At 42.6% G+C, this 23,368-nt stretch overlaps 1 protein-coding gene across 1 annotated transcript; it reads left to right on the plus strand.

Annotated features, from left to right (window-relative positions):
- Positions 1 to 5,334: 5,334 nt before the first annotated feature.
- Positions 5,335 to 23,082, plus strand: LOC126047761 (putative DBH-like monooxygenase protein 2). The gene is made up of 13 exons (XM_049821842.1): positions 5,335 to 5,620; positions 8,620 to 8,766; positions 10,350 to 10,511; positions 11,748 to 11,831; positions 13,007 to 13,174; positions 14,121 to 14,223; positions 15,011 to 15,177; positions 16,979 to 17,070; positions 19,191 to 19,287; positions 19,504 to 19,563; positions 20,561 to 20,691; positions 20,994 to 21,108; positions 21,869 to 23,082. Exons 1-13 carry the CDS (start codon positions 5,336 to 5,338, stop codon positions 22,106 to 22,108), a joined length of 1,851 nt encoding a protein of 616 aa, XP_049677799.1. The 5' UTR covers position 5,335; the 3' UTR covers positions 22,109 to 23,082.
- Positions 23,083 to 23,368: the final 286 nt, after the last annotated feature.

A 23,368-nucleotide genomic window follows, 5' to 3' on the forward strand; every position in this document is an offset into this window, starting at 1 on the left:
TGGACATAATGCATATTATACACAGGGAACTAGGTTGCACAATAAAAAAGTGTTACAGTCATTCTTTATCATTTAAGCGCATTAAAACTGCTAGTTCTTCACATCCAAAAGTTTGGCCATTGACTGAATTGTTGCTTCTGCTAGGAAGAAACAAGCAGTAATAATCGAGAGTTTCTTTAGTGGGATCCTGTGTGTTTGTATGGGTGGTAGCTGGGTTCCTGCTTCCTGGGGCATGGCCGGAGTCACGCAGTAGGGAACACTTTTCATTCTCACCATTCCATGCCTATTTCCAGACAATGCACTGCTCAAACAAACTCTTTGCTTCTTCTCATGGTCCTCCCACTAGAAAGGAATCTCTGGTTTTGCTGCCTGTCCAGGTGACCTCCAGAAGTAGAGACCCTCCTGATTACTCCTGGTCTACAGTGCAAGGGTTTATCAGCAGACATAAATTTTTGTGGCTGCAGGTGTGCATGTGCCCTCCTATGTGTTCTGTGAGATAGCAAAAGCCAATTTGTCAGCCTGGCAACTGGTTGTCGTTGACCCTCTATCTTCTCCAGTGCACTTAGCTGAGAAGTCTGTCAGCAAAATGACTATGTAGGCACTGTGTTGTTTATATCTGTTCCAAAAGGCCTTTATCCACAACCTGTGATGCCCCTGCCTTCAACATTGCTTTTGTCACCCCTTTGAAGTCTCGGAAGGGAAAGGGGACAAAAGAACTGCAGTCCTACAATTCCCCCTTCCCTAAATATCCCTCACATGCTGTTGTACTGCTTCTTTCCCTCCTAGCCCGCTTTGCAAATCACTTAAGATAATGATCACCTTTTTATCCTCAGAGTTTTGTTCAGGGCATCCAGGATTTTCAGCATGTGAAGAAGGGGAGGGCTTTTCACAGCTGGAGTTGGCAACTGCGGGAACAGGAGTGTTTTGTGCAACACTGCAATGGAAAAACAAGTCAATAGCGGTGAAAGAGCTGAGAAATTATGTTAAGCAAAGGTGAAGTCCTTTCACAACGCAGGTCATGAAAAACCCTCCCCTATGCCAGCACTTTTCCTTCAGGATTGCATGCTTTACTCAATAAGCAGCCTATATCTCCTCCACTTCTTGCTACGGGCTCCTCATATGATTCGGTAGAAGCAGATGCAGATGTGTGGCAAAAGGTAAGTCAGCGTGGCACCATCTTTCACTAAGTCTACAGCTTTTTGAAACTGAGAGGGTCTGGGATGGATCTAAGCATGGAAAAGGAGGGCTGTCAAAGAAGTGCAGCAATGCGTAGTGCTGAATGCAGGGATATTTTTAGCCTAGTTACCAAAGGTTCAAGTTGTCACTCCGTTAGAGTATCTGTCTGGGTATCAGTCTCCAGCCGTTTTTAAACCTGCTGGTTAATTTTACTCCAAATAGCGAGCATAATTTAGTAACATATACAATGTCTTATAAGAAGGTAGCACCCATCTCAGTACGATATAGTACTGTGCACCACATTGCAAAGCATAGCTAGCTAAACTGCAGCAGTTCATAGAGCAATATAATGCATCATAATGCATTTCCCAAATGCAAGTAGTCCTGCATTGTCTTCAGGCTTTCTAGAGGACACAGTCATTAGGAAGGATGAAGATGGGGAGGGACAAGAAGTATCTGGCATACTTGAAATCTGAACTGCTGAGAACCAGAAACATAATTAGTTCTCTAATGCAGCCTTGCTACTTCCCTTTTCAGCAGATAAGCTAGTACACATGCTAGGCTACACACTTGCACAGTACCAATATGCCTTGTTCAGGGAACAGGAAATGTTATAATTATTGCAAGCACTGCAAAAAGTTCTTTCAAGCAAACCTTGTTCTGGGCATGAGACATAGAGCTGAGCTTATTTTAGTCTTGAAAACCTCGATTCCCCCACTGACATGCCCTGCTCCTTGCTGATGCTTAAAACCCATTTGTTTTCACCCAGGGCATTCCCTTTGTCACTGTCCTTTCACTTGCCTTTCATTAACATCCTCCTTTTATGTTTCCTTGGGTAATATAGCTAAGACTTTTTAAAGGGGGGTAATGAACTGATGCCAAAATAGTCGATATTCTGTTGACTGTGCATTGACTTGAGATACAGGATTCAGCTTCAAGCCTTGCTCCAGATACCACAACACATGGCAGAAGCTGGATACCAACCTACCAAACGTCCTTTCTTATTAGCTCATTTGGGCAGTTGTTTCTTTTTCTTTTTTTTTCAGTCCCTAATTCCACTTGGAACTGAAAGCCTTCCCTGACAAACTGTTGGCAGTGTGGTATGCCTATGTAAAAACCTGTGGTTTCAGTAAGTCCACATTTTTGGAGCAAAATTCTTTATTTGAAAAATAAATAACCAACTCTACTGCTTTTTACGGTTGTTCCCTTTACTGTCTAACTGGCAGTGATCTTCCCACTATTTAGCTCTAAACCAAAATATAACATTTGTCCATAATTTCCATATTTGCCCCCCAAAACCCCACAAAAAGTAAAGAAAAAAGTAGATTTTAATCTTAGTCTGAGCACAGCTGCAGAGCAGTGGTTCTTAACACCTTGATAAAATGAAGGATAAAGTTAGAAAATGGTAAGTTAAACCAATTTAAAGAGCAATATTTAGTTTTGTTCCTATCACCCATCACAGGAGAAGAGTCAACATTATTAGAGGTAGGCTTCTTTGACTATCCTTACACATGAACACTGGCAGAAGTAGCTGTTTTAAAAATGCTACCTTTCTCCCTCCTTAATCCTTCATTTTGAGGAGATACCAATCTGTTGTCCAGGCTTTTTATTGTCACTGCAGGCATGAATCTCTTGTTTTCATATGTGCATCTCAAAGGGCACTAGACATCTATGTGTGGGCAACTGAATTAGGTTTCCTAATTCAGGGACCCACTGAGAGCTTACAAATATGGAGGCACCTGTGTATGTTTAGACCTCTATATATCTAGGCATGTTACTGTCCTGTTAAATCCTTCCCTAAAAGTCTCATACCTAATCTTCAGCAAGATTTTGAGGTTTTTCACACTACATTTGAGTATGGGTGGATTAGAACTGAATGTATTGAAATGAGTGATTAGCTTTATACTAAAAAAATGAGAAGAAATGTAAAGGGTTTAAGAAATGCTGCATTTTGGATTTATTCCATGTCACTTATGTCATTTAAAAAATAGATGTTTGATCTAAGTTAGTCTAGGGTCCCTCTGCCACTGATCATGAAGGCAACCTAAATAAATCCCTTTGACTGGATATCCAATTCTGACAGCTTGCGGTCTTTGAGGTGAAGGTTGCATGGCTTTCCACATTTCCAAAACAACACTGACTTTTTTTTTTTTTTTTGTGAAATTGAGTATTTTGTTAAAAATTGGCTGAAAAGAACAAGTAAAGGTGTTAAATAACCTCAACAGAAGGTCAAATTTTGTGAAATGAAATCCTGACATTGCTTCAACTGGTTATAACAGGAATTCTATGCTTCCTACCCTGCACTGCAACAGGGAGCTGTTGAGCTGGGGAGACACGGGGGTTGGAGCTGGCTGGGCGTCAGGGACGCGTGTGTGCTGCCAGCGAAGGATTTCAGCAGAGGAGCCTTCAGGGTCATTTCAAAAGAGTACTGGGCATAGCATTTATCATTCTTCTTCATCTCCCGAGTTTGTTGTACATCACTGTAATCCCCAAAGAGAAAACTCAGTGAAACATCACCGCTTTCCTCTTCTCTCTCTGTGTCTCTGTCTGCTGCCTGAGGCAGATCCTCAGAGGTGCCATTACAACCTGTGGTTCTGACTCTCGTCTTGCTTTTCACACTTGGCTCCTGTACGAGCACTTAGTTTTTTAAGGAAGCAGTTTTTATCTTCTTTCCTCTACTCAGGTCGTCTATAATTTCATAATCTTCTTTGGCACGTTGCTCACTGCCAATCTGTGGTATCCTCCTGTCCCTGGGTATCTCTCCCACGCCCCTCAGCAGTGGCATGCAACCACCACACCCTGCTCCATCAAAGAAACCGTGCAATTCTGATCTTTGTCACATAGCTAAACCATCCCTCCTTGTAATCCTGGAATAGTCATGTCTTCCAGCGGTGTCTCAATTGCATCCCCTAATCTCACGCTCCTGACCATGTGAGAAAGGGATTTTCTGCTTTAAAAGAAGGAGAACTAGCAACGGTGAAATTTTCTCACATCAGCAGCTCTGCAAAGCACCCTAATGCAGCCGTGCAGATTCCCTTACCTTTTCCCCTCCCTACGCCACCATTATCTCTGTCTTTGGTTCTCCCCACATAGGGGGTGAAGTCCCTCAGTTTTCATATCCCTGTGCTGTCCTAGCCTTGAAATACTCACTTTGCATTACTCTATCCCTCAGCCCTGCCTAGTTCCCCCAAAACAGTGTCGAGGGCCTCTCTGGAGCAGAGAAAAATTTAACATGTTGGCACTGTATTACATAATTCACAAAAGAAACGACAAACATACTTGCTGCCTACAGCAGGACTGTCAGCAACATAACCTGGGATTTAAGCAATCTGTATGCAGTTTGATCTGTTTAAGCTCTTCAAAAATCCTTCAAAATCCACAGACCCGGGCTATGTTTTGTAGTGGATTATGCAACTGGGCAAATTGGAGATAAATTGCACAAGGCAATTCTGGCAGAACCGGTTGAAAACCAGCTGAGGCTCTTTGTTTTTCATGTCATTATGCTGAAAGGTCTTAGGCAGGGCAACAGATGATGCCCTTTTCTCCTTCCACTCACTCCCACCAAGGTGCAGTGCAAGGAGCAAAGGCGGTTTTCTTATTCTACTATTCCACTACAGTCCAGGTTGCTACCACAGGAGCCCTTGTTATGTGCCACAGCATCTTCCTCTGATAAGCCATGGCACCAAGACTCACCAGCTCATTTCCAACAAACTTGCCAACAGTCACCACACCAGACAATAGGGCGGCATAGTCAGGGTTCATTTCAGCATTTGCAAGAGAAAGGCAAGTTAGTCAGTAGAGCCCCTTTTCCTTGGCGAGAAGAACCGGCATTCAGCCATCCTGAGGAGTACTGGGTAGGAGGTAAACACTTTGTTGCTTTTTTTTTGGTTGTGTAGTACAAAACAACTATTAAAAATGTTTTAAGATGTATATGGGATGGCCTAGTACCCGGTACGTTTCACTGAGGCAGGGTGCCAGGACATATTATGTAAAGTGTTGAACTTTACGTGTTAAATTGGATATAGAACAGTCAGTTTCCACTCCTCCTCTCTGGCAACAGGCCCAGCCTCGTGCACTTCCATATAAACTGGGCCCCTCATAGCAGAATAGCTGCCTAAGGTATCAGCAAGACTCAGAAACTGCAGCGGTCCTGTTGACGATGGCAGTTCTCTTCTCAGGAATCAAGGGGATGCTCTTCTTCTTGTTCCTCCCATGCTTTTGTTCTTGTCAGCCTGCACCTCCACTGCTGCGTTTCTCCATCTTCCTGGATCCTTCAAACATGGTCTACCTCCGCTGGGACCATGACGAACAGGAGCTGATGACATTTGAGCTGCAGGTCCGTACAACTGGCTGGGTGGCATTTGGATTCAGCCCTCACGGAGAGTTGCCTGGATCTGACATTGTGATAGGAGGTGTCTTCCCAAATGGCAGCATCTACTTCTCCGTAAGTTGAAAAGACTTCCTCTGCATCCCCCTTTGACAAGGGTCATGCTCCAAGTATATTGGTTTGAAAGCATACGGGCTCAACTGGCTAAAGATAGATGTCCGAGGCCATTTGAGATCCTTGGTTGGCATGGCCTCTGACTGACAGTCCAGAAGAGCCCAGGTCTTCTGCAGGTCCTGTGTCATGCCTGCTCGCCCCATGCAGCTACCTGAGATACCCCATGGTATCCCAGCTGGCACTAGATGATGTTTAGGCAAATAAGCTGATCCCACCTGCAAGTGAAAACCACAACTAGAATTAATTAGATATGACTGAAGCAATCACCCGCCATGAAGCTAGAAGAGCCGCTGGGAGTGTAACTTCTGATTCACCCAAACCAGATGTCGGTTCAGACAGGAGTCAGATGTGAAACTCCCATGTTTTCCCTCACTGAAGCTCTTCAAAGCTTGATTTACTTGTTTTCCTCTGTAGTAAGCGGAGACATGTGTTCACCTCCAAAGGCTGCTTCTTCCTGATGATCTTAAATGTCTCCCTTAGGAATAGGATAGGACACCCTTGGGACTTGCTGTTTTTTCCGTTGTCTGTAAAGGCAACCTCTAGTGATAGATGCCTGATCTTAAAACAACTGGAGTTTAGAGGAACAAAATAAAAAAGAGGAGCTAAATAAAAAACCTAGGGTCTTGTTTTATTTTATTTTGTTTTAATTGTGAAAGAGAAAAAGGCAGTTTAATGTTATTCAGATACAGAAAGAAAGAGTTTACACTGATGAAGTGTTTACCAGTCACAGTGGTTTTATTCTGTTCAGCTGTTTTCAGTTCCCCTTTCACAAAACAGTAAAATGTGTTTTGCATGAAATATGTCTGGGTGCTTGTCTAAAATGGGTGAACTTTGGAGGGGGTGAGGTAGCTAGCCTTACTTGTGGTCGTTGGTTGCAAAACCATTCTTGTAACACCCAGTTTTGAAATCTTTTTTTTGACTCTGACACAGGCAGGAAATTTTTGGCTATGAATGACTACAGGGGAAAAAAATGGTAAATTTACAAGAAACACGTGTTCTTTATTTTTTAATAATGATTTTTTTTAAAAAAAGTGATTTTGGGTAAAACCAAAGCATTTAATTTCTCCTAAAAGAACATCCTGAAAGGAAAAATTGAAGTGTTTGGTTTCAAAAATATTAAACATTTCATTATTTTCAGAAGAGATACTGAACATTTTCAATGTTTTTCTGCATTGGTAGCCAAAACTCTCTGTTTTTATTAGAAAACAATTTTTGTCCCATACAAGTTTTAGGTTTTTTCAACTCTTTTACATGTCAGAAAATATCTCCCAATTATTTAGGTCTGGAGATATTCCAGTAAGCAAGCACATTAATGACTACAAAAATCCACATTTGCTCTGTAGGCTGTAAAGCACATCAACTGAACCCGTGGAAGAGACAGTTTGAAGAAAAAATATGCTAGTTACTGTAAATGGAGTTTAAGTGGGGTTTTCCATTTGCATTCTTTCTTCTAACCCTCTCTGTCTTGCGTCCTTGGTTTTTGTTTTAGTTTTCCTCTTTACTACAACCATAACAAAGTCATTATCTGAGTAATGTCCAATGGATGAGAAACTAGCCAAAAAGGCTTGGTTTCACAAAGGCAGGGGGTTTTATCAGTTGTTTACTGCCTTCCTCTTTCATAAGGTATATTTAATGTTAAATATTTTATTTATTTCAAAGTAGCTCATTTGCAGACTACTTGTCTTTGAGTTTGGATCTTTTAATGAAAGAGTGCAACAGATATTTCAAAACAGTAGGAAAATGTAAGCTATATTTTCAAACTATGATGTGTCCCTATGTAAACTGAACATTTGGGTTAGAGGAAAATTGCTTAGAGTATTCTGAAAGTCCAAATCCGTAGATAAATTCAGGAAGAAAAAAGAATATTAGAGGAGATACTGGGAAATCTGGCAAAAGCTGTAAGCAGGTTTTGAAATAATCACTTACAGGAACAGAGATGGGAGGAAAAAATATCAGAAAGTTTCACATAAAAATATTCTTTCTTGACCAGACTGTTGTCTGGTAAAATTTTTCTCTTTTATCTCCCCAAAGTTGAGTACTGTAGCAAAACTTTTCAATGTAGCACTTAACAGCTGTATATTAGGGAGACATTTGCTTTATTATGTTTCAGGTTTCTCTTGGAGAGATTTTCATCCTGTCTGCAGCCGCTGCCTTCTCATTTCTGGTCATCTGAACTCCTTTGCCACAAAAATAAGATGCAATCTCAGTCAGTCTTCCCTTTCTGCAGCTGTGTGTACAGTCCTACCTTTTCACCTCATATTTTCAGAGCAGCAGTTATTGTGGCCCATTCTGTTCCCAGTGAGATTTCTATAGGAACTAGACATTTAGATGCTTTTCAAACTCTGCCTCATGTTTCTGTGCCTTTTTACCAAATAACAAATGCATTTGATGATCTCAGTCATGCAGTATTTGTCTTTTTCACTATGTCTGTGCTGCTAAAACCATTGGTTAACTTGTAGTTCCTAGGAGAGCTTAGCTTTGCATCCACAACCAGGCCCAGGTTCCAGGCGGTATAGAAAACCTAAGAGTTAAAGTGGAAGCTTTGGTATGCCTAAAATATTTTACTTTTGAACTACCTCTGCTTATTTTACTTCCCACCCTGTGTGGTTGAGCCAGATGCACTAAGATGTCCCAGCGTGCAGCAGGTCACTCGCTCGGGAAGCAGGGGAGATCCTCCAGTTTCCATCCTACCCAGGCCGTCCTCTGGGCGATGGGACCCAGGGGCTGCTCTTCCCTTGAGCAGGTGGATATAGCAAGGACTGGATGCTAGTTCTCTTCCATTGGTTTGTGGAAATCACCAGTGAAAGCAGAGGAGCTTCTTGGAGAATGACATGCTTTGGTAATTGCTGAGGTCCCACCAGTGGAACTTGGAAACACGACTTCTTGGAGCGTAGGAAGCTCTTGTCTTCTCTCTCTTGCTTTGCCCACTGTTCCTTTCCCAGGATTGTCACGTGGTAGATGAGGCAACCCTTGAGGAAGATGGAAGCCAGGACTACCAACTGCTGTCAGTGACAGAGAATGAGACCTCCATCACCGTGCTGTTCAAACGCCACCTAAGGACGTGTGACCCCAATGACCAGGATATCACCGTAAGGAAGGGGGTTGCTCAAGCAACATCCCGAACAAACCTGCTCCCGCATCCCACGGTATTCCCAGATCCCCCAGATCAGATCTGAGAATGACAGGTTTTTCTCCCGACAGTACAATAACAGGAATATAAAGAAATACATGGAACCGTACGGCCACATTTATCATGCCCATTTCAAGGGCACTATTTTGATGTCATTGGTGGTTTTTTTTATAATGTTTTCCATCAAAGAATTGGGAAGATATAAATCTCAACATTTTCTTAAGCTCGAACACAGCTCTTGAAAATCCTGCTCATTTCTCTGTCTGTCTTTTGTTTGCCAGACACAAAAAAACAATCTAGTGTGGGAGATAAAATTTTTGCTTGCCTAATATAAGGCAGTGTTTTGGTAAGAATTGTGTTTAGCAAGTTCAGAAAGTTTTTATAATCTCAGTCCTTATGTCTTGGAAGAGAGAAGGTATTGGTATTGACTGCCATTAAAAGTTTAGCCAACCCAAACTGGTATTTTAAGTCAGAGATTTTTCAAAAATACGCTTTGCCAAGGTTCACAACCATATGAACGCACACAGTTTCAGAACTCTGCATATATAGACACTGTTTACACAGTTTCATCTTTACTTGAGGGAGCTCTGAATAAATCAGCATTATCCAAGGCTTACCCCACTCAGAAATGTTTATCCAGAATTCAGTGCACATTCACCATTTTTCTGCAGTTCAAATACATGTGCAAATGACTGGCTAGATGTCTTTGTAGTCACAAACCTTAATGACCTTTACTGATTGAAAGAAATATAATCCCATTCTGAATGGGAAGAAGCTCCAGACTTCCATGGCTGCTGCTGTCCTTACATGATGGGGCAGGTCCAGGCAGATCATTGAGCACATTCGTGCTCAACGGTAGCTGCTGATGGGGAATCAAGGGACTACAGTTTTGTCAGCTCTTTGTGTAAGTCAGTCCCTTAGTAATTCTTTGTAAAAATTGCCCAAAGTGCATTAACAGTGTTTACAAATAAACAAACTGCATCTGCTTGCTCCAGAAAATGCAAAGATCTGAAAATCTGATCTTTAGCACTATTGTACAGCTCCCACAGCTAGAAGAGTATCCAGTCACTCAGTATCTGAACGTTTAAAACCAAAGTGGCGCAAGTTCTAAAATCTTTATCAAATCCATCACAGTCTTTTTTCCAGCTTTCTTTCATTTCATATACCAGCACTTTAAATCCATGCATACTTTAATCATGTGTGTGAAATGACAGTGAGTACAGTTTTCCTTGTGTCTTTTCCAGCCAGCACTCTCTCTTTGGGAAAAAAACCATTATGTGTCTGTCTGGACAAGACAAATCTTGTGTGTTACACTGCTTACTTTCCGTTGTGTGTTCTGACATGTTGTCTTGAGTGTCTGGGTGTGTACCAAATATGCCCAGTTATGTTATTTTAGGTGACTTCTAATTGCACATGGTTAGTATGTGGATTGAGTTTTAAGATGTGTGCAGTTGTGTCAGTCATGTGATGAAGGGTGAATACACGTGTGTGGTTGATGGGAAGGAATGAAGGAGATTTTCCAGTGAAACACTCCCATTACAGATGGACACAGCACGCCTCGTTACTGCATTTGGCACTGATGACACAGTCCAATTCTTTGAAGGCCAAAGATTTTCCAAATCTGTTTTCTTGATGAGGTACAGAGGCCCATCTGACTTAACTGACCCCAAAATATTCTTCACCTATGACCTGAAGCTAGACAATGTAAGTATTGGACAAGAACTTTACTTGGCATGTCAAAAATTTCCCCTTCTTCTGCCTTTCTTTGCAAAATTGATCATGCCCATGCTGGAAGTTTGGATTGCACAGGTCAAAAGATGGACGTCTGATCTTGGAAACATGCAAATAGAGCTTGCAAGGGTGGGAATGAAGTGGGAATGAAAGGCTTGATGAGTGGAGGGTAAAGGGCTTATTTGTTAGGAAAATGCTATAAGGTGTTGCCTGTTCCCTTGACTATAGAGTTCCCCTCACTAGAGCCAAACACAGACTGAATTGCAATATAATTATTAACTTAGGCATATACGTATACAGGTCTATCGTCCCATCCATAGAGACCAGTATAAAAATATCTATAATATACTGAAGATATTTACTGCTTCCCATGTTAGTTTCATAGGAACTACACAATATCACAGAGAAGAGAAATGATGGGTATACATTTAAATGCTCTGAGACAATTCTGGCTAAGAGCTCAGAAAATGCAATACATACTACTGCGTGCACTGCCTCCACTATTAACTTATGCAGCATCTCAGTGTCAGATATAAGGATTTACCAGCAAAGCTGGAGCCCCCTTTAGCGTTGCTTCATGGTACATGTGCCATCCTTGTCAAATGGAGTTCAAAAGTGTCAGCTCAGTGTGGTATTGCATTAACACCTTCCTTCTTTAAACAGCACCAGCCCACACAGTCAGCACTCACTCAAGACGCAGCAGAATCTGCTGATCAGCTTGGGCAATATTCCATGGTAAAGAGGGCACTATTTTTATGTAAAGATTTGTCAGATTAGTGCTATCATGTGTTGTGCTTGTGACTCCAGAAAAACAATTAAAACTGTTGATTGAACTGGATGAATGTTTCCCACGCTCAGTTCATGTTACAAGAGGCAAATTAGTATTTCCCTTTCGGGGGGAAAAAAAACAAAACAAAACAAAAAAAAAAACCAGAAAAAATCTGAAAGAAAAAGAATTTAAGACCTGCTGGAGCCGACAAATGTGTTTGCCCTTCACCAGAATACAGTTTCCTCTTCTTGACCCTTTAAACCTCTCACTTATTGCAACCAAAACCCAAGCAGTGGCTTGCTGAATGCAGCATCCTTCCTGCTCCCTCCAGTTCTGGGTCTCCTTCTTGCACGGCCTCCCTTTGGCTTCTCCAGTTCCCTGCGCACATTAGTGAGCTGCCAGGAGAACCTTCAGGTGACTCCTGCATGTTTCTTTTCCAGTTTGCTGTCCCAGTTGAAGAAACCATGTATGCCTGTAACTTTATCCCACTGCCCATGGTCAAGCAGAAACACCATATCTACAAGGTAAACTTGCACGCTGCCTTACTGGGGAAAAACAGGACAGGACAGACTTGCTCCTTCAATCATGTGTACAAATCTGTTTTTTACAGCATTTTAATATAAATTTGGGTGCATTCCGTCTGTCCTTCACTGCCATTAAGATGAGCTGGCTAATTTGTCTGGCTCGTGTGGAGATAAGCTCTGTCTTGTTTCTAGCTTTGGAAGTACCTTTGTCTTCATGTACATCACACCTGAAGAAACCTTGCTACAAGTCTCATGTCTCAGTGTAGTGAGCTCAGGCCATGTTACCTATTGGTATCTTTGAGAGCAAAGGGATCCTCCAGGATTTTCTATATTGAAAGGACTTTTTGTCCTTGGAGATTGCTAAGAATATTTGTATAAAAGGCAAAACTAACATTTTTGCTGTCCTGTTTTCAAGATTGAATATGCAAAAATGAAGAGAAAAGGAAAGAAACAGGAACTTTCCAAAGGAAGCCTAGTTTACTTCTCAAATTAAGATTACTTTGCTTCAAGGTCAAGCAGCCCTTCTTAGTTTTGTGAGTTTTGAATGTTTAAAAACAGATGTTCTGCTGCAACAGCATAAGGCAAAATTTCATAAGAAAGACTTTGCATGGACTGGAAAAAAGCATTTAACAGGTAATTCTACAGAACAAACTCAGGAGTTTTAGTCAGTTCTTGTAACATCAGCATTCTGATGCCTGATCTCATCAGTGCTGGTAAAAAGTTCGGTGATTAATGAACAGATACAAGTTATTTGCAGGGTTTATTTTAAACTATCTCGATTATAGTACTTTTGGTACAACTGAGGGAGCAGTGAATTACAGTGAACCTGAGATCAAGGTCCCTTATCTTGCTTTGCAGAAAAGAAAATGGTGTATGAGGTAAACTATTTACATTTCTAATCTGGAACCACACTGCCCAGCATAACAGGTCAAATAGACACCCCTGTGATTCTGATTAAGGGCCGGTGCTTTAAAGGAAGATGCAAATCATTTCTGGAAAAACGGACTCTGCTGGGTGCATAACAAAATGAGTAGATAAACCATCATCCAGTTTACCATCCATTTCGCGAATCGGATTCTATCTGCTTATATGGTTAACTGCTCTTTCTGGTTGCCTGGGAAAGCAATATTTTAGGGTTGGCAATAACTTTTTTTGACTCTTTCTCTTGGTTACAGTTCGAACCTGTAATAACACCCCACAACATAACCTTGGTTCATCATATTCTTGTTTATGCCTGTGGCAACGCCAGCGTGTTACCCAGTGGCGTAGATGATTGCTATGGAGCCAATCCAGATTTTGCCCTGTGCTCTCAGGTGCTTGTGGGCTGGGCTGTCGGAGGGGAGGTGAGTCTGCAGGGCCCATTCCCTTCCCCACTTCTTGTTACGAACAGTAGTGCCCTTGTTGGCAGCTTGTCCAGTAAGACCCCACAGCCCTGCAGGGCCAACCAGACTGGGGAAGTTTCCTCATACTGTCCCCACTCAACTACTACTTCTGCTGCATCTGGTGATGCTGGCGATTTCCACGTAGTTGTCGATACTCTGCGTACGTGTGTATCTTGCTATCATATCTACGTTAAACAAGTATCACGTCACCTACTAAGGCTTTCATTCTGACCTTTTAATAACATTGCCATTAATTTCACAAAATTCTCCTCACGCTAGTCTTGCGTAACAGGTAGAAGTGTACCTATTTTCTGTTGGTTTTTTTTTTTTTTCTACTGGCTCTGCCTCTTTTTCAGCAGAGTAAAATTAAAAGTTCAGTGAAATTGGTCCTTCTGACTGAGTGGCCTAGTTAGAAGTCAGTGCTGCACAAATTTTAGCATCTATCTTGTGCCCTTCAGATCAAACTGCATTTTGTATTTCTATAGTATGCACATACCTGGGGATGGAGAGAGAAAGGAGATAAGTTTTAGACAAAACCCTTATACAGGTTTTATTCAGATTTTATGTTATGCAGTGCCAATACTGATATGAAATGTGCTGCAAGAGCGGATACATACTATAACCATTTCCTATTAATATAGTATAAAAATAAAAATGAAACCAATCAAAAAGATAAATGAAAAATAGATTTTGAAAATTCTTCCTTGTTCCAATTCAGAAGGAAAAGAAATGGAACTGGCAGGATTTCCCACAACATTTTGATTCCTAACAATGTCTAAGCAAATATTCAGAGAAGCAAGAAAATAAAAACTTTCTTTTTGTAAGTTATCAATCAAGAAACAGCAAAGAAGAGTTAAAAACTAACTACTTCATATAAGTTTATTCCTCCTCTTCCTCTTTCCACAAGGCTTATCAATTTCCAGATGAAGCTGCGGTTTCCATAGGGACACCTTGGGACCCTCATTACGTCCGGCTAGAAATCCATTACAGCAATTTTGGCTTGTTACCAGGTGAGTAATGCTGGGCAGTTGTCTGACAAAGAACAGCCTCAGGATGGAGGCCTCAGACCTCACCTACGAGCCGTTTAGAAACCAGCTTCTACACGGAACGCTTCCATATGTTGCTCAGTACAACCTTCAGGACAGTAAGAAGAGACTGGACTAGGTTAAAGCACTTTAACTTTAGAAACATAGACAGTTATATCTGCTTAGATTAGACACATCTTACTATCGAAAAAGCTGAGCACATCTTCCTGCTGTGATACTAGCGGGAGTGTTAGGGAAAATGTCAGGGAAATGTGGACATCAGGGGAAAAAGGAACAGGGTGGGAAGGGACAGAGTGGCTGTGGGAGGAATAGGGGTACCAAGGGTCAGGATGAAGTCCTGAGACCCTAACAAGACCACCTCAGGCTTCTACTGTGACTTCCAGCTCTCAATCCCTATAGCAGGTGATGAAGAATTGCCCCCACGGTATTTGCTATCATTTTACAGAAGGGGAAACAAAAGCACGGAGTCATTTTATGGGAATCGTCTGAGACTATGAGCAGGGCTGGATCCAGATGAATCTTCACTATGAGCAAAGGTCTGTGCAGCCGTGTGCCTTGCACGACTGCGAGGCCGTACATTCCAGTGGACCACAGCACTGGGGGTAGGGTGGAGGGCTTAGGTCCTCCTCTTAATCTGTGCCTGCTTCCAGCTTGTGATTGGGAAAGGGACACGCTATGTGCTGTTGCTTCGGGCCCCACTTCCAATGTTTCCGGAGTCATTGCTGAAGGAATGGTAATTTTTCTTTTACAGGCTTGATTGACAGCTCAGGGTTACGAATCTACTATACTCCGGAGCTACGGCAGTATGATGTGGGGGTTCTGCAAACAGGCATCTTCATTTTCCCTGTGCATTTCATTCCTCCCGGGGCAGAATCCTACAGATCTTATGGCCTTTGCAATTCCAGCCAGTTTGATGAAGTGAGTGTGGGGAAAGCTATACAAAATCCTTCTTGATCTTTCTCACTTTGAGTTTTCATCTTGCTCTAGGCTTGTCCAAAAGCTGTTTGGTGCAGGGTGCTATCTTAACCTCCATTTTTGCATGTTGCAAAATGAGTATCCTTTCCAATAATACTGCTCAGCAGATACCCAAGATTTGCCCCAAAGGCATAATCAGAGCTGTGTAAGCATGTCAGAACCGTGGCTCGAATACCCATCCACCCCATCTAAGTGAAAGGGAAACAAAACCCGAAGGACGTAGTGACTTCCCAAGAGCCCCGAGGGGGTCCGCTCCACCACATGCAGGAGGCCTTTGTCCTACCATAGGTGTGTGGCACTGGTGCAGGAAGGCAGGTACTAGGCTGGAAGGATGTGGTGGTCTCTCTCAGGTCAAGAATGTACCTCCAGAGTGGAGATCTAACATCCCTCAAAACCCAGCCAAGAGGCTGCTAACAATAATCAGCTCTGGTGCTCTGTGGGATCCAGGGGTATTCACAGGTCCCTCCAGGATGGCTTGATATGAGGTTGCCACTTTCCCCTTTCCCAGGCCCAGCTGGTGCTGAGGCTGGGGGCAAACTCCAAAGATACAGACACCCTGTATCCCACCCAAACACACACACACCCAGAGAGCAGACTCAGCTGGCCACAAACAGGTCAACACGGACAGGAGGACCGTACCTTTACAGGCACCACGAACAACACCCGCATGAGCATGGAGAACAAAAATGACCCAATCCTCCTCCTCCTCTCTGGCTAATCAGGCTTAAAGTTCACTAGAGGAACATCACCATACATTCACTCACTCAAGCTCCTGTATGTGATCACATTTGGGGGTCTCTCCAATTTCTGGTCCAGACCTTAAGTCTTTTCAAGCATCTGTGCCCTGGACCTTGGGTCTTTCCAGCTTGAAGTTGCCTAGTGGAGGATCCCACCCCAAAACCACAGGCACACATATATACACAGTATAGAGAGCACACTCATCCAGAAAATAGTTAGGAACAGAGTTTAATAAGATAGTCTAGATTGGAGCGGTCAGGTGCTAGGTTTGGTCAGACAAACATACTGAGCAGCAGTCTGCTTAAGTACAACTGGAGTCTCCACGTCTTCTCTCCATTTCCCATGTTTGTTTCTCTCTTTCCCTAACTTTGACATCTTCCCTTAAGGGTCCGATAATAAATTTTGCACAGTCCCACAATCCACTTAGAATATCCCATAAATTTTACACAGTCCCACAATCCCCCATAAACAACCCATTGGTTTGCTCCCTCTTATGAGACCTGTAGTAATCTTGTTTTTCTTCTTTTCACCAGTTTTCAAAGATTTTCTTTGAACCTTTTAAGGTTTACATTTTGATGGTTCTTTTAATGGTCCATTGATCAGTGCCATACACTTTCTTCTTTTACTCTTTCTGTTATCTGCTCTTTCTTAGAGTTCATGTATCTGCATGTTTAACTTATTCTCTCTCCTATATCTTGCCTTTGCTTTTTACGTAGCTGATAGCAAGATATGCTTACAGTACCCAGCATGAGATATCACAGACTCAGACAACTATGCCAGAGTATCTAAAGCCAGAAGAGCAATATTCAGAAAGGCTCACCAGAGCAACCTTTCAGTTAGTAGTGACCTACATAAGGAAATGGTCTTAAACCTCCTTAAAAAAAAAAAAAAAAATTAAGCTGACATTTATATGAGTTCCATCAAGCTTTTGACTTGATGGGCAGGCCTGAAACATAGTGTTATGCTCTGATTGCCAGGCTCTGACCTACTTCATTTTGAACTGCAGATGAATGGGATGTTGGTTCCAGATTTGCATGTATTTGCCTACTTGCTTCACACCCACCTATCTGGCAGAGGAGTGAAAGCTGCTCAATACCGGTAAGAGAAGGAAACTCACAGTATTGCTGCCCATGCCACAGGATCAGTCCCTGCCTCTTGGCTAGAGTAGATGAGAATGATGTTCCCAGGTTAGTCGCCATCCGTCTGCCAGTGCAGGAGACTCTGCAGTGTCTGAATTGTAGTACAGAGAACTGGCTCTTAGGGAAAGAAGGATAAGCTCAGGAGAAAGGAAGAGACCACGACTGTGCTTTCTGTTAAATAAAACGGGTCTAAGCAGTGAGATCAAGCACTGGACTGCTGCTCATCCCCACTAGTCCCCTGCTAGATGGTTCCCTTGCATAACTTGGTCCTGCCACCCAGACTCACCCGAGGCTACACAGGCACAGCTCTGGGGATTGCATCTACCAGTTCCCACGGGCTGCATGGGCAAAACTACACTGGGTTTGGTTTCCTCCACCATCCTCCCCCAGTAAAAACTTCAGCACCCCTACACGCTCTCTGATCACACCCCAGTCCGTGAAGCATGTATTCTCAGTTTCAAGCTATGAAAATAGCCAGTCATGGTCTGCAGCATAGCATTTGAACACTACTTCAGCCACTTGGAATTCGAAAACAAAACAAATCCCAGAATTAAAAATTGTGCTTTAGGCCAAAGAGGTATCACAGAGGACTAAGTCCTTGGTAGTATAGGTATAATGCCTATCTCCTCCTTAGGTTTCTAATTTCAGAATAACCCAACATGAGCCAAGCATCATGCTGCAGACAGTTATAGGGAGGCAGACACCTAGTCCGTGCCAGCAAGCCAGAGAACAAGCCACTATCCTATGATATTTAGCAATATGGGTGCAGCCCAAGATGTCACAGCGACACTCTAATCTTAGAGTGCTCACTGTGACACCTTCAAGATCAAGTTCCCTGCCTGTCTACATGGCATAGCTGGTGCACACTCTGGGGTGTGATCTGCGTTCCATCCGGAATGGCAAGGGGAAACTTTGGCATTGCCAGGTCCGTAGATGGCTGTGCTCTCACACCAAATCCCTAGACCCCTGCGCTGTCTCACATACTGCCTCACATGCTGATTCACTCTGCAGAAACTCCACACATACTGAGTTGATCATGTAGGTATGCAGGGAATCTGAACTACACTGTAGGCAAGCTGTGGAAGTCAGGAGAGTGCCTGCCCCCCGCCCGCCCAACTAATACAAAGCTGAGTTATGAGCAGGGCAGGTGTTGTCTTGTTCGGCTTCTAAGCACACATATGAAAAATCATTCAGCAGAATCTAGGTTGTTCCAAAATGGCACATCTGCCCTTGAAGATGGCCTTCCTTAGTTATCCTTAAACACCAACGGCACCCTACAATCAACCATGGTTTAAACACCCGGGCCCTGCACCTCTCTACCCACTCCTCTGCATGTCAAGGAGTGGGGCAGAGTGACTAGAAGCTCTGTCAAAGGAAACCTCAAAAAAGTGGGACTAACAATTGTCTGATGGGTATTTTCCCCTCTCTGGCCAGGCTACAACAAGCGAACAGGGTGCGCGAGAGCCGCTGGGACAGCCTGGCCCTGAGCACCACAAGGATTTGTGGGCTGGATGCCTTGATGCACTTTGCAGTGTGCACAGAGGATGTACTTAGCAAGATGTAAGGACCCATAACGTGGATGGAGAAGCAGTGCTCCAGTAGAGCAGAGACCACCTAAGCAGAAATATCACAAAGCACTGTAGAAATAGCAAGGAAGAATTCACATGTGATATTTCTGTATCTGCAAGGGAGGTCCTAAACAGCCTGCCAACTCTACTCTGCTACGGTCAGAGAGTTTTTTTATATAGGACAGTGTTTTGTAATGCAAGTGTTGGGGTTCTTACTTCTGGGATCCCAGACTGTCATCTGAAAGGCAAAAGTTTCAAGGCACAACAATTAATGACATTTAAAAAGTCTATATTTGGACTCCAGACCAAAGAGGGTTGGGTGAAAAATTTCAAGTTTATGTTTGGGACTGACTGTTGCTGAAAATATGTTCTGTGAATTAAAGTACAAAAGAGATCAGGCATGATTTCTAGAGGGGATTTTTTTGGCTCTGTTTATTTCATCCATTAATCGGTTATTCCACAGCCCTCCCTGGAAACATTACAACTTTCTCCCCTTGTTCGTCTTCCCCAGGAATGGTGAGCAGCTGAGGATCATCTGTGAGGACAATAAGTACGACTTCAGACTGCAGGAGATTCGGGACATGAAAGAAATCTTCAGAATCAAACCAGTACGATCCTCCCCTGGGATGTAGCCGTGGGTGGGCAGGCTGGGGAGGTGCCAAGTACCAGAGATGTCAGAGCACACCGACATATTCTGTCCTTCCTTCCACCTCAGGCTGTGGACCATTGTTTTCACACAGTTCCCTGGTTCCCCATGTTGCGAGCGGTTGTTTCGCGTGCTTTGCCCATACCGCTCTGATGGTGTGACCTACTGTGTTCCCTAGGGCGATGAGATCCTGGTCGAATGCACTTTTCAGACGCTGGATCGATCAGGGATTACTTTCGTAAGTTTGTTTTTCTACCTACAAATCTTCCATTGCTTTTAAAATTAGTTTGTCACCATTAAAATCTTTTTGGCAGACATATCGCTTTGCCAAGCAAATACAGTCCTGGTAAAAACTTGTGTCAGACACAATATCACAGACATACTGAGGCATGCCTTGCACGGTTGCTCCATAGCTGGATAGTAGCTCTTCAGCAAGACCCTCCTAATACAGGCTTATGAACAGATCCCAAAGCTATCTTGCATCTAATACCATACAAGCTAACTCTTGTCCTAAATGTCAAGTGCAAGTAGCAAAACTTGCAGCTAAGTTGACTTTCAATCATTGAACACTTGGATTTAGTGGACAGGCAGAAGTCAAATACAGGAACTGACATAATCTGGCAGCTGGATCTGATCTGCACTTCTCAAAACATAAAGACATTCTTTTTAGTTCTTCTTATTCAGACCAGACACCAGTTTTGCAGAACTTCGCACATAAACAGTTATTGTCATGCTCAAGCTTCATAACTTATTTTAGAGCATATGCCATGCAGAGTAGTTAATGACATTATTGCATTTAGAAATGTGCACAAGAAACTGAGAGGTTTTGTGAAACCTAAAGAGGATTACAGAGCTTATATTCACAGAGAGCAACACCCATTCCAAAAGTAGGGATCAACTGAAAAATTCTGCTGTGGATGTCACACTCAGTTAGTTCCCTGAATCCCAAAGGTTCAGATTTTGGGATCTTGTAGATTGAAATAAAAATATGGTAGTTTTCCTGAAGGAGAGAATAAGGACATTTAGGTTATAAAACCACAGAGCAACCTATTTATCAGACTCCTGTGAGGATACTTTGATCCTCTGTTTCTAACTTCCAGAAAAAAAAAAAAAAATTCCTTTCTTTTTCACCAGACAGGATCTGCATGAGCTGTGAACAAGAGTGCTGTCCTGAGGAGAAATAGTCTCCTCGTTGTGTCTCAGCAGACCTCTGAATCATTCTTGTGTCTTTGCAGGGTGGGCTAAGCACCATGGATGAGATGTGTCTGACATTCCTCTTCTACTACCCTCGTAACAACATCTCCAGTTGTATGGGATGCCCTGACATACTGTACATTGCGCATGCACTCAAACAGGAGGCTTCAGAGTGAGTCCTGAGTCAACATGTTTCTGGAAGTAGCATAGCAAAATGTAGCTATAAAGAATGGCAAATGGAAAAGATAATGAAAATGAAAATGAAATGTTGCTGGTAGGGAAGAAAGAGCCATGTACCTGGACCTGTCAAGTTGAACTCCCTTGTTGCAGGAATCTTGTCAACTGTGATACTTTAACAATCTCTTCTCCTTTATCTCCCCCCCCCGGCCCCCCTTCCTGTTTTATTTTCCCCCTCCTTCTTTATCTTCTCATCATTTGTCCTCAACTTCCCATTGCCCCTTACTCTTTCCCCAGTGCAGTGGAAGGAATGATGGCCATGGAGTTTGTTGACTGGGACAATGATACTGTCAAAATTGCAGAGAAGGCAGCCAAGGAGGCAGATCAAGTAGTCGTGATTAAAACCATTGATGTAAGTCCCCCTTTCTGAGCAATTTGTGGGTGGGGAAATGGACTTGGCTCTGACGGTCCAAGAGTAAAGCACAGCTGAGAGATAGAGCCAACACATAATAACAACTTGGGTAACACCAGCTCTTCACAGCTTATCCATGGCTATAGGAACTGAAAGGGATTACTTGAATTATGAAGTCCTGTCTTTTAGGCTGCAGTTGCAAGTAACTGTCTAAGATATATTTAGTCATCACTTAACTTAGAACTAAAAAAGCTAAAAATTCTTCTCCAAAGAGAAAAAAACACTCTTGCATCTTGGTAATATAACAGTGCCTAGGGGGTGATTCCATGGCAGGGCATTTTTGACAGAATGAGCAATAAAATAGTTCTGAAGGTCCCTCAGACAACGAGGATACAAAGGGAGTTACGATGATCCAGAAAATCCACATACATGGAACATATAGCTTCCTGGCTCTTACTTATCTGACTGCATTTCAGTGCATCAGTCTGGCAACTACTCATCTTAGAGGTGAATTAGGGGAAAAAAATCTCTTAAATTGAGAAAGGATCAAAATTCCATCTTCTTCTCCTCTCTCAGAGAGCTTCTCTGCTGTCAGAGGGGAGACCCATGTTGTGACTTTCTCTGAGATGGCTAGTTACGCATCCAAACAGCAAGAAGACTAAAACACATCCAAAACTTGCAGTGTAATGCCAGTCTTGTGGCTCCCAAGTTAGAAACAGATCATGTAATTTCGTTTTTCCCTCTTTCCTTCCATCCCCAGGAACTCCAGAGAAATGAGAGTGGTCTAATCAGAGACATTAGTATTCCAGAGCGGGCTGCCTGTCACCATATTTCTGGAGACCTCTCACTGTCAGGTCGGAGGGCCACTGCAAACCTCCGTTTGACCGCAGTATGCACTTCTGAGTCACCAACCACCAAGGAAACTGCTACACTTCCTCTTCTTTCTCTCACACAGCTGGTGTTTTCTTGGCTGATCTTGGCCTCCGAGTATGGGAAATGAGGGGCAGAATACCAAAACAGATCACTGGCCCGTTGAAGAAGTCTCTGTAATTACCACCTGGTAGCGCAGTATTCCAGATGTGATGGCCCTGAACATGAGAGGATACTTCCATAATAGAAAATTGTCTCCCTTTGGAAGAAATAGGTTCAACGGGCATTGGCATTTACTTTATTTTAATTAAAAATACTTTCTAGTACAGTTTGTTCTGAATCAGAAAAGCAATGTACTATAATGCAGTAAAGACAGGAATACAGTCATCTCTTCAATAGCTGCTGCTTATTTATTAAATCCAGAGCTCACTGGCAATTCAGCAATCATTATCTAGTCTCAAGCTACCTACATACTCCCTGTACTTAGGTCAGTCTGCTCCTTAGTTATTAAATTGATTCTAAAACTAGTCCTGCCATATCCACCAATGACTGCATGGCAGGAAATTTACCTGCTGATTGCCAGGTAATAATGAGGCGATGGCTTGGTGCTTACTGAAAAATAGACCTTATACACTGTCATATAGCAAACCTATGAATTCTAATTTTACAAAAGCTATATCATTTGCTGTTCTATCTTCTTATGTTTTCCGCCAATGCATGCATGACAATTAGAAGAGCAAATCTGATGATAGTTATGTTCTTTGTCACCATAATGACTCTTCCAAATTTCAAAATTCATACTGGTACTTTTCAACAAATTGTCTCTCCACATTCCCCAAGGCAGAGTCTCTGCTTATTTTGACAATAATTGGTACACCAGGTAAAGACACCCTTGGACTTTAAAAGCAAGCATCACAAAACAGAGTAATTAGGAGGGTAACTAACCATGCAGAGTGGATTCCTTCCTCATTGGGCTGATGAACATCTATCAGCTAGTAATTATCTTGGCTAAAACTGAAGCATGGACAGAAAAAAAATAAAATTCACCTTGAAGGCAAGCTCATTAAGAAAATCCATGAGATTCTAAGAGAATCATCCAGACACTCAGAGCTGTGTCCCAAAGAATACATACATTACTGAGATCACTGTTGTCTGCTTAGTAACGTGATCTTAATTCTCACAAAATATTTTCCCCTTCAAATTCCTATGGGAATATATGACATACCTTCTCACTCACAGTGTAGCCAAGTCACAGCAAGGCTGGTAGTACTGAGACATTCATCCTCCCTTGTATTTAATTAGGGCAAAGGGCTTTAGAATAGAATAGAATAGAGTAGAATAGTTCCAGTTGGAAGGGACCTACAACAATCACTTAGTCCAACTGCCTGAG

This window comes from Accipiter gentilis, chromosome 18 (assembly GCF_929443795.1).
Source record: "Accipiter gentilis chromosome 18, bAccGen1.1, whole genome shotgun sequence".
Taxonomy (NCBI): Eukaryota; Metazoa; Chordata; class Aves; order Accipitriformes; family Accipitridae; genus Astur; species Astur gentilis.

Coding starts and splice junctions, on each gene's coding strand:
- LOC126047761 (XM_049821842.1), top strand. CDS start 5,336: ATGGCAGTTCTCTTCTCAGGAATCAAGGGGATGCTCTTCTTCTTGTTC. Junction 5,621..8,619: donor ATGGCAGCATCTACTTCTCC/GTAAGTTGAAAA, acceptor TTCCTTTCCCAG/GATTGTCACGTGGTAGATGA. Junction 14,224..15,010: donor CAATTTTGGCTTGTTACCAG/GTGAGTAATGCT, acceptor TTTCTTTTACAG/GCTTGATTGACAGCTCAGGG.